This window comes from Hydractinia symbiolongicarpus, chromosome 2 (genome assembly GCF_029227915.1).
Source record: "Hydractinia symbiolongicarpus strain clone_291-10 chromosome 2, HSymV2.1, whole genome shotgun sequence".
NCBI lineage: Eukaryota > Metazoa > Cnidaria > Hydrozoa > Anthoathecata > Hydractiniidae > Hydractinia > Hydractinia symbiolongicarpus.
Genome location: NC_079876.1, coordinates 15,569,011 through 15,585,162, shown reverse-complemented (window position 1 = coordinate 15,585,162; position 16,152 = coordinate 15,569,011). Strand labels below are relative to the sequence as shown.

Here is a 16,152-nt window from a genome sequence, read left to right as displayed (position 1 = left end):
ACACTTCTCTTCTGTATATTGACACTTCTCTGCAAGTGGCCCAAAACACGTGCTCAATTTACCAACAACTTTATGTCGTGGCAGTTCACAAGGCATTTGCATGAATAAAGTAATATCCCGACTCAATTTGGCTTAGTAGGAGAGGACTAAACACAATAAATGGCAAAAAAGGCCGTCCAGAGTCCTCAAATTTATGGTAGATTCCACAAAGCAAACTGCATGATTATTTTTTAAGAAAGTGCTTTGTAAAAATATCAGACTAGTATGTCATTTTTACAAAAACGTGAGTAATCAAAATCTAACTCTAATATTGTGAACCAGAATTGGATCTGAGAATTTATTGAGATTTTTGAAAGAGAAGTGTTTTACACTTTGGAAAAGGATTGTTTTGAAAATGAGATTTCGGGAAGAAGATTCGAGAAAAGAGATTTTATTAAGAAGAGATTAGAGACCTGTTTGTGGTTTAGCTTTCATTCTTATTAACTGCTAACCATGCGAACCTAAAATCTGTAAAAGCTAATAAGGTATGGGATTTAAATCGAAGTCTTGATTGGCATAATAAACTTTTTTTTTGTCATTTATTTCTATGATTGAGGCTATGAAAAACAAAACAGAAAAAGAATACATTTTCTTTAATGTGAACGAGAATACATCAAAAGGGGAGAGAGTAATATTTTTATAGTTTAATGTGAAGTTGATCCGTAAATAAATAATTTTAACACAGATAATTAAATATCAACCCCTTTATAAATGTTATCATAAAACTAATTTCAAATAGGCTAAATTGGGGTCTAACTCAATGTGTTTTTATTGTTCATATTCATCACTCCTTATGTCTTCTCAATAGTCTGAATTTCTTTTGTATAAATATAGTAATCTTAACCTTCAACAAATTGTTTGAGGGTTAAGAACTTCTCACAAAGTGTATAATACAACCTAGTATTACGACAATCCTCCTGTTTTAGATAAACTTCCTAATGTTGTGATAAGGAGAGTAAACAACAGCTTACAATGTGCAGCATTTGGTACACATCCAAATATACAATGGAGTGTAAATAACAAAATCATCACAAATGATGGAAATTATATGATAACCAAGATGTCGAACAAAAATGCAACTACAATATATAAATCGTTTCTAATTTTTAAAAATAATATTGATCAGTTTTTGCTGAGATTTGGCAGATGTAATAAACAAGCAAACGGGAATTTCAAGTGTACTAAAGAATTTGTGTGTGCATATCATTACATCTTTCAAAACTCCTCTGTTCCTGTCAAGACATCTTTTAATCTCACTTGGTCATATCAAGGTATAACCCATATATTCTAGTAGCATGTTACCTCTGAATTGGTTTATTATAAATTAATAAAAAAAAAATTTTTATATTTGTTGTAATTGTTTTCTTAACGTATTAACTTAAAAAAGTGCAGCAAAAGAAGTATAATATTTGTTTATTTTAGATTTAGCCGTAAAAAAATTTTCAGTTATTTCACAGAATGCAACTTCAATTTCTTTTTCATGGATACCACTTAAGAATATGCACATAACAAAGTATGAAATTCAATGTTGTCGACAGAATTGTAGAGAAATCGTTTTTACGGACAACATACCAAACACAGCTACGTCTGCTACAGTTTACGAGCTTGCACCCTTTACTACATACAAGTGCAAGGTAAAACTTATTATGGTTACTTAATTTCTGAACAACAAAAAACTAAAAGCACCATGAGTTTTCTCATTGTCTATTACAGATCCTTATTTTACAGATTTTTCTGCTTTTTTTGCCCCTCTTTTTATTTTTTTGTAAATCTGAACGTTGGTAGTTCGTACAAATCTTAAATATATTTCTTTTAAGGTTGTTGAAAAAGCTACCCATAAAATATATATGAAGGATCCAGTGGTATTTTCATTTTCTGGCTTATAGTTACTTGTAATTTATCAATGTGTAGGGTGAAAGCTTATATATATATACCTAGAATTGTAAGATAGTCTTGTGTGTTTTTTTATATAAAAACGAGCGCGAATTTTGAACATTATATTCAAAGCAATGCAAAACCGATTTCTATATAACTGACATGGATTTCAGAATAAGATGCAGAGCAAAGGTGCTCATGGTAAATAAATAGTCCCAAATCATAGGGCTGCAATTGGAAGAGAAACTTTTATAGAGTTGAGAATTTCTTAAGTGTAATTTTGGGTGTTTAAACCGATTCGTTTTCCCTTTTTTTCATTAAATAGAAAGATAATTACAAATAACATAAACTTGCCTTTTATTGTAAAGTAAATGATAAAGTTAAAAATATAGTAGTGAATGTAAACCTAGTGTTGCAAAAAATTAATGTATAAATGATGCCGGCTGAAAGATTTTATAAATTATTCCAAAACCCTTTTAATTTTTTTACAACAAGGGAAGGTAAGGATAGGTTAGATAAACTGACAGGGTAGGATGGTATATTAGTTTTTGTAATGGGTTATTTTTACCCTTTTTATATAAATAAAATTACATAATGTCTTATTTTGTGCTTTCATATAGATGCGGTTTCTTTTATTATCACCCAGTACCAGTAGCAATTGGAGTACTGAAATTTCAGTTAAGACTTCTCCGGCAGGTTTGAACATTAACCTTTATTTAAGTTTTGTTTTATTCAGAAAACCTATTGCCGTAGTTAAAAGAAACTACCGGAAATTAATAAATTCACGGAAGCCGTAATTTGTACAGTGTTTTATTTTGTAAATTAAAATTTAGCGTTTATAGTATGTGACTTTTTGTTTTGTGTTAGTGTTTAGACAGTGGCGGTTAATGACATTTTGACATTTTTTTCTGTCTTAATTTAATCCTTTATTTGATAACGGTGTTTGCCAAAACAAAGTTTTAGTAAACACAGCAATATATGCAAAATACAACTTTAAAACTTAACTAAAAGGTAGCACTTTTATAATAAAATTTAAAAAGGACACAACAAAAATGTATAGCTCCCTTTAGGACCTTGTATGCAACCCCTGGGATTTGAGAATGGGATTATCAATGATATTCAATTCACATCATCCAAACCCGATGGTGGTTTAAAGGCATCAAATGCTCGTCTTAACAGTGATAAATTTTGGTGTGCAAGTTCAGGCATAATTTGGTTAAAGATTGATCTTGGTCGACTTATGACAGTGACTGGGATGGCATTACAAGGATACTCATTTGCCATTCATCAAGTCTGGTTCAAATACAGTGTATCTAGTATGAACAACACTGAAATAGTAAAAATGGATGATACCTCGAGTGGCACTCGTAGGGTAAGGTTGACATCTACCGTAATAAAAATGTGAGATATGTGCCGTGTGAAATGTAAGTTGTGACCATTAAACCTTTTTTTAGACGTATGATTATCCACGAAGCAAATACACAAGACGATACTGGTTTAAAAACAAAGAGATAACATTACGTTATATCGAATTCCATTTTGTTGGAGATAACCAAGCTTGTCTAAAGGTTGAATTGTATGGATGTGCTGAAAGTAAGTAGTAATGTTACTCAGTGCTTTGTTAGGTTTGTCTACTGTCCTAATTTTTGTTACTATTTATTTTCAGCTTGTTCATCTCCTGTCTTTCCTGTGCATTTGAACCTGCCACAATCTAAACCATTTTCACAAATCTGCAGCAAAAACTTATCATACATCCGTTATCATTTTGGGAAAAGGGTTACGTTGACAGGACTTAGGTTAAATAACAACAATTTTAGTGATTTTCACATTAGATATGGGCAGTCACCTAAAAACATGACTGAAGTAGAGAAAATTAAGCTAACAAAGGTAATGTTTTGGATAATTTACATAAAGTGTTATTTTAACATAATATCAGTGATTGTGTATTAAGGCTATTATGCAAAATAGCATTTCGTAATTTTCATTAATTTTAAAGACTAAAAATTTTAGGTTTCACAGTTCTGATGTTAATCAAAGCATCACTCATTTATCTTTAACATGGACTAATAATCAAACAACTTTTTACATCCTTTCTTATTTTTTTTAATTAAATTGGTAAGAAGCTATTTTTGCAAAGCTTTCATGGTTTGCAGATTAGATAAAATAAACTATGATTGTTTTCGTAACTTTAATTGCAGCATAACCAAATGCGTTGTGGCCTTTAAATATTTAGTTTTTTTAAAAAAGTTTAAACACTATGTTTTTGTTTACTTTTGGTCGAATTTAAAAGAAATTATGTCGTCAAATTTTCCAAGAATATTGATGCGAAATTTTTTTCAACATGAAGAAAATGAAGACAATAAAAGATTAGGTTTTATGAATTAATCCTTTAACTATAAGGGCAACTTTTGGCTAGTTTATGTAGTTTATGTTTATAAAAATAATATTTTTTTGCAAATTTCCTCCTTCTACAAGTTTCATCATAGTCGTAGATTTCAAAAAATTATATTGCCATCTTGTGATAGTTGGGTGATAAAGTTTATTATATGTACATCAAACTTTTCCATTAAATGTTCTGTTTCTTGAATTTTTATATTGATTTTTTCTCTAGTTGTCGCAGCCTAGAAGTGATGATTCAACATTGATGTTTTGGTTTGACGAAGAAATTATTTGTAAAGTTATTGATATAGTAACATCGTCAACAAACGTGTGTGGAGAAATTCAGTTTGTTGGATGTGATAATGGTAATTATTTTTCCCGATATTGATGTGTGTTTGTCTAAATTATCTCACATTTTCGTCATATATAATTGTTTAGGTTGTATGCACAAACTTGGTATAGAAGGTAATTATGGTGTTACATTGAGCTCGTCGTCTGTATATGCTAATGGTAGTGTAGATGCAGCAAATGGGCCAAAAAATAGCGGTCTTAATAACATGATTGGAGATTGGACAAAATATGAAAATAAAGGTTAATATCTTTTTTTGTGAGTTTCAACTTTTTTAACTAGCTGTACTATTCGAAACAGGTAGAATTTATTTAGTCCATATTGGGTATAAGTCTTTTTTTTACTGTTTTTGATCAAAATAAACAATTTTAACAAACAAAACTTTTAAGGTGTAACTTTAAAAAACATAACACGCGGGGCAGTTAATGAGTTTTGTATCAAAGGATGTTAAATATTCAAACTATTTACAACGCACAAATTATAGTATAGAACTTAAATGAAAAAACAAACAGTAATGACAAGACATCAATATAATGATAGCTTTTGAAAATGGGCGGTATATACCACCTGCTAAAAAGTGTTTGTGTTTCCATTCCAAAATGATAAAAATCAGCGACGGATTGTCCCATGTCATTAGGTTAACCATTCTAACATTATTAACGAAAGCATGCCATGCATGGTATATGAAAATTGTCGTTGAAATACCTAAGTTATTGTTCCCAAGGTAGTTTTTTAAGAAAATAAGACTAATAAGACTTCTGTTTTTGCAGATCATCAACCTTGGATTCAAGTATGCTTTGATTCACATAAACTTATTAATGCTGTTGCAATACAAGGACAAGGATATTACAATGATGGAAGAGTTTTATCATATTATATATCATATGGATATCAAGGAAACAGAACTTTATATAATTATACTTTGAGCAATATTGTTACGGTATGTGTTTTTCCTTGATCTATACCTACTTTATATTTATTTAAAATTTAAAACTTATTATTTTACATATGTAGTATTGAATAAATTGAATCGATGAATTTGTCTATGGTGTATTTATGATAAGATTATTAAAATTCTCTGTCTTAATTTTAGATGTCTAGTGGAGCAACAAGTAGATATGGTACAGTAGTAAGAAAATTTCCCGTTCCAATATCTGCTAAATGTGTTCGTTTGCATCCAACATCTTGGAACAAACATGGTTGCAGCATGCGTTGGGAATTGCTTGGCTGTCATAAAGGTTATCATTGCTTTGATACTAACTAGATAGCGTAACTTAGCACATTTAATTTTTGCACAAAGGCCTGGTCGAATAATTGGTTGTGCGGAAAAGCCAATTTTTTGCGTTTTGCCCTGCACGGAAATTTGAAATGGAATATTTTTTTAAATTGGACTCAATAATTTTATTACTCAAGAACTGGAAAAATTGGAAAAAACGAATAATGATACTTTAAGTTTTGTTTTGTTTTTTCTTTACAAAATTATTCATATAGTTTAATATCACCAACAATCACAATATTAGCAGCGTTAATTGCGTAATAAACATTAATGCGGCTTCAAATGCTAATTAGCCATGCGAACGTTCCGTTTACATAAAAACACAAATAGAACTTTATAAACTTTTAATTTTGACAGTTGTGCAAGACATCGAAGTACTGATAAAGCATTTTTGTATATAAGAAATTAAATACCTGTGTCAGGTACACGTGCAACTTATATCTGAAAATTTCAAGCCTAGAAAATTTTATGAATTAATGTACCGGTTTAGTGTTTGGGTATTTTGTTGTATTTCCCACACAATAGTTAAAAATTGTTAAATATTAAAATAAAAATGAAAGGGAAGTTGCCTAAAATTGGGAAAATTGATACAGCATTAAATTGTCGTATTGTGTTTATCAGATTTATTTTGTAACATATATGTTTGTATTTTAGCTACTCATCCTAAAGTAGAAGTTCTTAAATCAGTTGCAATTGTAAAAAACACCAGTAAATCAATCAAGTGTTTTGTTGAAGCTCAACCTGGGTGTCAACAGGAGTGGAATTTTCCTACAGAAGATTTATCTGCTTATCATAACATGAATATAAATGGGTCTTACAATAACGTCAATGGTACTTACATCTCCAACTTACAAATTCATCGAAACATGACTGATTGGATTATTGAAAACAATATTTCATGTGACTTTAGTAATATCAGTAACACAACATGTTATATAAATTATACTTGTGCTGCATACTATCCTGGTGATTCAACAAACAAGGGACAACAAATTGTGACAGCAAGTTATATTGGTTTTAATGGTATGCTTTTCTAAATTTAATTTTCCTTTTTTCTTATGTAAGCTAAAACTAAGTAATTTTTACCCGGTGGAACTCAACATAAAGCCTTTTTAAAATTTCATTCAGATAAAATATGAAATCTACACTTTATAATTTTTGACGAAAGAAAAATTAGTGCCCTATGTTTAGATGGGCACAATAATAGTTAATTCACAACATTTGGTTGCTAGAAATATACTAGTATAGTTTGTAAAATCGTGATAGAATGTTTTCCGTTTTTGGAGTATTAGTTACAACAGAGAGAAGAGCCTGGTGTGACTTTATATTCTTTGTTTCAGCAACTGTTAGTCCACCAAATGTAAATATCACATCGACGAATACCACAGCTACAATCTCTGTATCTTTTGGACAATTAACTGGCGACTTTCCCACAACTGGGATTAAATTATTGTTTAAGGGAAACACATCCATTATTGGTAGGGCATCGAATCAAATTATTGACAAACTAACGCCCTATACGGATTACGCTGTAACTGTTTCTAGCTACAATCGGCTGACTGAATCTACTAGGAAAAATGTATCTTTTAAAACTGCTGAAGGAGGTAAAACATGTTGTTTATTTACATAATTTAGAAAGCATTTTGCTTGCCATATAGTTAGGAAGGATTACGATAATTCTGACTGTTTACATTTATATATTCCAGTTCCATCAATACCTCGAAATGTTACATTAATGCCGAAGTCCAAAGAAGAAATTTTGGTTTCTTGGCTTCAACCTGAACCTGTTGGTGGAGTTATCAGTAAATATGAGATAAAATATAAAGAAAAATACAATTTACAAGCTGTTTTAAATGTTACAAGCATTTCAGAGAATATGTCTTTCACCATTAAAAACTTAAGTAATTTCCAAGAATATGAAGTTCAGGTAATTAGTTTCGTACGTGCCCGTTGTAGCATATACTTCCGTTAATTTATCAAAATTGAGTGGAAGATTTTCAGGTTTGCCTTTTTTTACAGTTTCAATTGTTTTAAAAATTTTTTGGTACAGGTTCGAGCTAACACAAAAGAAAACTTTTTTATTGGACCATGGAGTGATGTTGTAGAAACAAAAACACTGGAAGGAGGTGATTATGTATAGTTCTTTTGTTTATTTATCTATTTTCTTATTTTTGTGTTTTTAATTTTTGTTTTGATTTTACATGGTGTTTCCTGAGATTTTTGGTATTCTATAGTCATAAACTTCTTTTAATTTAGCGTTTTTATTACTTATGTTATTGTAATTTATATTCCATATTATTGTTAAGTCTTGACCCTGGCTTCAAACTCTGTTTACTTCTAAAACCAAAAATCAAATATTGTATTTCTGTTTTATTACCTCTTGATTATTTAGAGCCCACTGAACCACGAAATATCAGTGTTCAAAAGAAATCACCCACTACAATTTATTTAAATTGGGAAGAACCTTATCAAATAAATGGAATTATAAAAGTTTATAATGTAAGAAATGCTTACTTTTTATGTTTTGTACTGGAACCACTTTCATTCTGTTTAATGTTTCATTTTAAAATTTAGATTACACTCATTGGTCAAAAGACTTACTACAAAAAATTTGCTCATGATGTCTCAGGCCACACCAATGCTACGTTTTTAACAGTGAAAGATTTATATCCAGGAACAAATTATACAATTCGTATACATGCCACCACTGGTGGTGGAGCAGGCCCATTGTCGAAAAAACAAAAGTTTGAGACTGACTATGATAGTAAGTGACGTTTATTATGCATGGATTTTTTATTTATCTAGTTGTTGTTTTATTTCAGTTATTTACAGTTAAGGTTTCAAATTAACACATTAATACATACTAGTTACTATATATGCATGTGGAATGATTAAGTCGGACAAAAGTCCTTAATACGTGTTTTTGACAAGTGGGTTAGATATTTTTTTAATTTTTATACATGGATAAAGTATTTACAAAACTGCAAGTTTAATGCAGTATGCGATTATCTTTCATGAATGAAATACTTTAAAACATGCGTACATTAATAAAATAAAGTTGTTAAAAGAAATATTAACAGAAAAGGTCCACATTGTCAACTCAAAAACAAGTTAATAAACTTGTTTCTAAGTGCCATCATGTTAATGAATATATTATCAAAAATTATAAGGCAGTACCGGCAGATCACTAATGAAATTAACTTATTTTACTTTTTGTTTAACGACTTTATTTTGTTAATGTATATATGTTCTTAAAGTATTTTATTCCAACTGATGGTAGCATAAGTATATTACATAAGTATATAACAACATAATAAGCATAAGTATAGTACATAAATATTTTACTATGTATCACAATTATAATGCAATTTTTACTTTTAACAGGACCATATTCTCCAAGCGTGTCTTTGTTCAAATATCCAATGATCAAGGAGGTTCTTTCTTTGAGTTCAGTGCAATCATATACAGGTCCTATCAGGTAAGACTCGTGTTACAGTAAGTGGACTTTGCTATGCGTGTATTTGCAATGTCTTTAGTTGGCTAAATAAATATAAATAGGTTTGATTAGCAGCCGTCAAACTGTTGCACATACTTCCAGTAAAGAAACTCTTGCGGATGGAAATTTTTGCAAAGTAGTTATCTTAGCAAGTTTCACGAGCATTAATTAACTCTTACAAATTACCGCAATGAGTTCTTTTATTGTCAAAGCATAAAATTGAAACTAAAATAGACCATTCTTTTTGTAAAATATTTTAGCAAACTTCAACTGTCACGAATTTTAAGGAGATTAATGATACATGTATTTTTAGTGCATATGAATTTGCTGTTTCAAGATCAGAATGCATTTTAACTAAAGAGATTATAACATTGAATCCTGAAGAAGTTCCTCATAACTTTAATGTGACCATTTTTAAAGGAATAGAAAATCCTACTATCCATGATAAAACTGTACACATCCCTTTGATTGGAAATTTCATCCTTTGTTTCCGTGCTGTAGTTACATCAAAGGTAAGGTTTTCATTGTGTTGACATTGACAATGTTTTTGAAAATCGCTTAACAATTTTTGTTTGATGTAGACTTTTTTTCTGGTTGTGCAAAGAAGTACAAAAATGATGATATTTCATCCATATATTCTATATATATTCCTTAACATTCTTTCTTAATTTTGGTACAAAAATTTATATACAGCTCATCAAGTATTGCTCAAGTATTGTTTGCAGGTTACGTCACTTATTAAGATTACTAGTTGTTAAATCCCGTGAAACAGTCCACTGACAAAATATTTGAAAAAAATAGTGCCATTTATCAAAGAACGGTTTGTTGTTTATTAAAAAGGCTGTAAATATAGCGTCTTTAACGAAATATACAACAATGACAACATTAATTTATAACAAATCAATATCATCGTTTTAAATCTGCCATGGTAAAGTTAAATTGGCATAAAATACAATTCCCAGTGTATCAAATCACTTTATTTTCATTACATCAATTGTTCTAGCCTGATAAAAATATAAACAAAAGTTTTATAAAATGCAGAATATAGGATGTTTTCTAAGGGCTATTGAATTTTTCAGTTCCCATTTAAGATACTAGGGTATGCAAACATAGGACTGATATTACGTCACATGCTAAGCACTAAAAGTAATATATTGTATCATCAGTGTTTGAAGCTACTCTACTGTACTAGTTAATAAACAATCTGCTACCAGATCTGTTGTGAACACTATTTTCTTTTATTATTATTTAGAATGGTACCAAGTTGTATGGCAACTTTTCAAGCAAAACTATAAGTAATTTAATTGGTACTTTGTATTATCCAAGAGAGTGATTATGTTATTCGTATTTAGCATCAAAACTATGTTTTTTCTTGTTTATGACTTTATCTTTTGACTAAAAAACTACCGCTGTAAATAAAAAACTGTTTTTTGCTATTCTTTATCAAGTGTGTGTTTTCTTCTTGTTCTTGTTTTAAAACATTTTTTATGACAATTATAGATAACTTAATTTTATGGCTATAAATAAAGCCTAACTTTTATATCTTTAATTTCAGAACGGAGAGATCTTTTAAGAATTGATAAAAACAATTCAGCAAGAACACAGGCTTCAATAACAATTCAATTATCAAAAGGTCCAGACAATGTTAAGTATGTCTTATTTTACTGTACCTTTTTTACTTTTTTTCTATACTTTCTATTGATAAAATAAATACTTTTTTGTATCTGGTCATTGCGAAACTCCTTGCATTTTTTACAGTTTAAATTTGCTTTGTAATGTTCACCTATTTAAGCTATGTAACAATTAACTCATAACTCAACTCAATTTACTCTGCCTAAACATTTTTTATTACAGAAAGATTCTTATAAGTCTTAAATGATTTAGGTACTATCAAATAATTGTAACTAAAAGCAGAGAAACATCACTTGATCCTCCGAATGATTCATTAAAACCATATGGCGAAAACAATGAAGATCTTTATGTTGCGGCAGAATTTCGTGCTGAACAGTTCAGTGATTATTATAAGTTCAAATTAGGAGATGGAAAAGAATACACTCGAAGAAGGTTAAGACAGAAAATAGATTTAACAGACAAGTTCTTCTTATTTTTGAATGTGAAACTAAAACCTGGTACTGAGTATTCAATATTACAGAGGGCATATTATCAGGTAGCTTGTGATCTTTATAATCCTTAAACGTAAAAGTAATTAGAATATGGATTCTTTTGCTACTAAAAAATAAGTGTGGTGACGAGAGGTTGTTTTTTTAAACAATAAATAAAACATATGAAAACTATGCAATTGATTTCTTAGCTGAGCAAATGATCTGCATTAAGTTTAATGTTCTTTTGTTTTGGCAATAATCAGACAATCAATCTCTGATTATCCCTAAGCATTTATGCAGCAGAGCAAACACTTTATTTTTATCCTACTTTGGTATAAATTTAAATATACATCACTACTTGTTGTTGTTGTTTATTAAGCTTTAACATGCTTACAACATTAAAATATTTTTCTTTACTTTGATTATGTTCAAAAAGTTTGTTACTTTCAAAAATTACTTTTTAAATATTTTTCCAACATAAAAAATTGGCATAAAATGTTTGTGCAACTTGCCTATTTTTGCCTATTTCTTGCCTATGCTAATTTTCTTTTCTGATTTTAACTATATTTACAAATTTTGTCTGTCAGCACCCAAATTTCTTGAAAGATCAATATGTAACAATAATTACTAATTTGTTGACTAACCATCACAAACCTTTTAAGAAGTTTATTTTCCTGTTTTTCTGGTAACTTCTCTTCTTTGTAACTGATAAAAGTGATAATCAACTTCTGTAATGTAAGTTTTATTAAAGGCTGATAAAAATTAAAACTTACTCATATCTTCTGTGATATGAATAAGTTTTATTAAAGACCACTTTACCTCAATAATCTGTTCTAATAACTTAAATTGCACAAAAAGTACTAGTACATTCACAGAAAGAATTTCTTGCAAAAAATAAATTGTTTACTGGTCAATGACCCATGGAAATCCCTGTTTGCCTGTCCTTTATATACTGCATTTTGTGTGTCTCGCTACTGTGATACCACTTTGCATGGAGACAGAAAATAAAGCTATTATTAATATGAGATTTGCAAAAAATATCTTACATGACCGAATCACTAGAACTTTCTTCACAAATGAATTTTTACTTTTAAAAAATTATTTAAATTTAGATACACTTTTCAGAAAAATTTTTATGTAGGGAGGTTACTATTCAACTCCTTGGTTCCATGACAAGACATCACTTCGAATCAGTATGGTTTTAGACTTTAGTGTTATTATATTTACATTTTCAGATGATTTTTGTTTTAATAACAACCATGTTTGTGTGGATTTACATTTAAAAATCTTGTTCTTAGTGCACTTAATAATATTTTATGTTGGGGATGGGAATATTTTGAAAAAATGTGTAAATATATTTTTGTGTAAGGACACGAGCCAAAGATGGTTTTATTTAAGTAAACCCAATTTTTTTTTCTCTTTAGTTAAAGCAGATAGAAATTTGATGTTGTTACGTGCTGGTATGGTAGCTGTTTTGACTTGGAATATATACAGAACTGGTAACATAGACACAATCAGTTGTACAAAGGATGGTGTGCTCATAGCATTTGGAACAAACAAGGTTTTTTCTCCAAGCAAAAAATTTGGGGACAGTATTGTAACACTGTTAAAGCATGACAGCTATAACATAGAAATAAAGAATGCAAAAAATGAAGACACTGGTTTGTACACATGCACAGTTTTAGAGACAATACATTCAAATTCCCGTAAATATATTGAGAACATTAAAGTTATTGTAACAGGTACTAATAGTTTACTTTTTTTCCCATGAATTAATTTTTAAAAACGTTATAACAATATTTTTCCATCGAATGCTTTTGTTTAGATATACCACGAACTTATAACATATCTAGTAAGTGAAAATTTAACTATTTGGTTACGAGATGTAAGCTCCGTGGAAGAGGACATTTTTTATAGGGCAACCAATGAGCATAGTTTCACGTTGTCATTAATTAGTTTGCAGAAAACATGTTTTACTATTTCCTCCATTGTCTAAAGCTTAACATCTTATAATATATTGGTTTTAAGCTTCAAGGTTTTATTGATGTCATTACCCCACGTGTGCAGAATTGAAATGTGTGCCCTGTCCAGGGAAAAATGACCAATGTTCTGATTTTAGCTTGTTTGTACATATTTATACAGATTCCATATGCATTATGGAGTTGCAGGTACAATGTAATGATATCAATCCATTTTATTGATGAAAATGTTCAAATGACCATTTACCATAATTGGCATGTATTTTTAGGTAATTCTTTTGGAAAAAAGAACGTTTCTTATGAAACGGAATTATGAGGTTCTAAATTTTTAAGCCACAAACAGAGTTGTAAAAACAAATAATAAAAAGCAATTTACTTTGTATTAGACAAATTATAGTAGATGGTGTTTCCAGATTGGAAATTATTAACATTGTTAAAGAAAATTACGGAAAAAAACTTTCTAAAGACACAGACTCAATGTATTTATTTTATAATACTCTTGTTTGCCTGCAAGTTAATTTAAAACAATTGGGAGCCTGGAGATCAAAAACACTATGATGTCACATCCATGATCAAAGTAATAACCCCTATTCAAGTAAATTTCAAGCATACACATAATAGAAATGTTTGGTTTTTCACAGGTTCATGGCTAGTTGTTTTAACAAATTGTTTGCAAATGTTTAATTTCACGTTCTTTACCTTTAGCTCAACGTAATATTGTGATTCGCTTTGACTATATCAATGTGTACTTTAATGGTAAAGTCCTGGAAAAAGAACATCTAAAGCAATTAAAATCAAGTTTTCTTGAAGCCGCCTATGACAGGGTTTGTATATTTCTATATAGTGACCTGCTCTTAGTTTTAGATGTATTAAGATGCTAAATATTTTTAAACTTGGTTGGTAGTTTTGCAAGCAAAGTTTTATTTCATAAAACTTAAACTGAAATTTTTCATAGCATTCCATTACTGTCTTCGGTGATACTGCAGAATGCTTTTCCAGAATGTTTTTTTGTTTTTGGTTTTTTAAAATAAGCTTTGTACAAGTAACAATATTTCTCTTAGGTAAAACTTTTGTTTTTGAACGTCATGGCAGTGGGAAGTGATTTAATTCAAATGAACAATTCTGTGTAAGATTTGTACTTACATATTTTATGCTTTTAGACAATATTTATGTAATGCTGAAATATTTTTAAGCATATTGTGCGTTCACGCATCCGTCCATTATTAAAATTTTGCTTGTTAATAACGACCTTTTGCCTATGCATTTTAGAACAGGACAATCCATTCAGTGTGTCATTACTCTGAGAAGCTCTGTTCCACTTGACGTAAAAGAGGTTTTAAAAGCTCTTCATGGAGTTGTCAAGAAGAATCAGTATCACCTTTTTCTAAAAAACTCAGTTTTTCAAGCGGATATTGTGAAATCATCCCTACTTGTGCATGGTAATTCATTTTTTAGTTATTAAATATAAAAGCAATAGTTTTTCTACTTTACAACCTTTACAAAAGATCATGTTCTGGTAAATAACCAGAATTGTATTTATTAAAGAAGAACAATATAGGTTTTTCACTTTTAATGCCTTATAACTCTTGTAGATTTTAATGAGTGTGAACCTTCAGCTACTAAATACTGTGATGATAATGCTGTATGTATGAATCTACCTGATTGGCTTTCATATGCCTGTTCTTGTTCTAAAGATTATCAAGGAAATGGTTTTACTTGTGTCAGAAAAGGTAAAGAGGGTGTATTACTTTCACATATTTTTAAGCTATGCATTATGTTCTGACATACATATACATATAATATACCTCTGGTTTCTTCTCTGCTATCATTAACATATTGTCACTAGGTTCTTATACAATAGTATAACATCACTGCTCCGGTGTTTTTTGGGGGGTAGTAGTCGAGTGTAACCACTACTGCAATTTAGGATTAATTGGTGTTCTTATATTTTTACATTGATTATGTTGTTTATAACAACAATATGCAGATTAAGAAAATAAAGCGTTTGTAAAAATTACCTGTTGAAATATAAGTGTACCTTGTTTTTCCAAATCCTAATTTTTGCACTATTTAACAACTAAATCTCTATTTTAGTGGAAAAAAGGAATAGCCAATCCTATACCATCATAGCTGTTATCAGTGTCACCATTATTTTATTAATAATTATTGTTGTATGTATTGTGAAATTCAAAAGACTGCAGGAAACGAAGTCTGCAGACAAATCGCTTCCTGAACCTGTTTACACTGATCTTCCTTATGTTACCAATGCATCTGTGGTTCAAAATCCTGTTACTGATGAAACATATGAAGATGTGAAAGAATCAATAGAGTTACAGACACATTACACTGGTTTAGTACCTACTGAAGAAGAGGTAGCTTACTCTCAATTGACATCAAACAAGAATAAAAAGTCAGAATATTATGTAAACAGTTAACAACAATTTGTAGTCATGATTTTATAACTCACAAATTTTTATTAAATAATGTACAGTTTGTACTATTTTTGTATCATGAGTCCTGTTTTTTACTTTTTTAAATAAAATATAATTTTAACAAATACCATATTCAGTAGTTGTAAATTTTTATTGAGAATTTATAGAGAGAGTTTTTATTGTTAAGGGTTATCATTATGATCCTGAAAATATTAAATTTTGTTT

At 29.6% G+C, this 16,152-nt stretch overlaps 1 protein-coding gene across 2 annotated transcripts in view; it reads left to right on the top strand.

The window, feature by feature from the left end:
• LOC130629640 (uncharacterized) overlaps nt 1-16,152 on the top strand; it is a 29,401-nt gene extending 13,249 nt beyond the window's left edge. The window contains exons 11-39 of one of the 2 annotated variants that reach the window (XM_057442912.1): nt 966-1,310; nt 1,462-1,673; nt 2,535-2,610; nt 2,985-3,286; nt 3,369-3,507; nt 3,581-3,801; nt 4,526-4,658; nt 4,732-4,884; nt 5,413-5,582; nt 5,736-5,880; nt 6,573-6,941; nt 7,259-7,522; nt 7,625-7,845; nt 7,969-8,044; nt 8,311-8,417; nt 8,493-8,682; nt 9,303-9,396; nt 9,728-9,926; nt 10,667-10,709; nt 10,970-11,063; nt 11,299-11,581; nt 12,658-12,709; nt 12,941-13,258; nt 13,342-13,368; nt 14,201-14,319; nt 14,557-14,621; nt 14,765-14,934; nt 15,088-15,225; nt 15,590-16,152. In XM_057442912.1, the coding sequence (XP_057298895.1) occupies nt 966-1,310; nt 1,462-1,673; nt 2,535-2,610; nt 2,985-3,286; nt 3,369-3,507; nt 3,581-3,801; nt 4,526-4,658; nt 4,732-4,884; nt 5,413-5,582; nt 5,736-5,880; nt 6,573-6,941; nt 7,259-7,522; nt 7,625-7,845; nt 7,969-8,044; nt 8,311-8,417; nt 8,493-8,682; nt 9,303-9,396; nt 9,728-9,926; nt 10,667-10,709; nt 10,970-11,063; nt 11,299-11,581; nt 12,658-12,709; nt 12,941-13,258; nt 13,342-13,368; nt 14,201-14,319; nt 14,557-14,621; nt 14,765-14,934; nt 15,088-15,225; nt 15,590-15,930 (5,066 nt within the window). In that variant the 3' untranslated portion in view covers nt 15,931-16,152. Of the gene's footprint in view, nt 1-965; nt 1,311-1,461; nt 1,674-2,534; nt 2,611-2,984; nt 3,287-3,368; nt 3,508-3,580; nt 3,802-4,525; nt 4,659-4,731; nt 4,885-5,412; nt 5,583-5,735; nt 5,881-6,572; nt 6,942-7,258; nt 7,523-7,624; nt 7,846-7,968; nt 8,045-8,310; nt 8,418-8,492; nt 8,683-9,302; nt 9,397-9,727; nt 9,927-10,666; nt 10,710-10,969; nt 11,064-11,298; nt 11,582-12,628; nt 12,710-12,940; nt 13,259-13,341; nt 13,369-14,200; nt 14,320-14,556; nt 14,622-14,764; nt 14,935-15,087; nt 15,226-15,589 lie in introns of those variants that run through there. The other variant, XM_057442913.1, reaches the window with a different exon arrangement.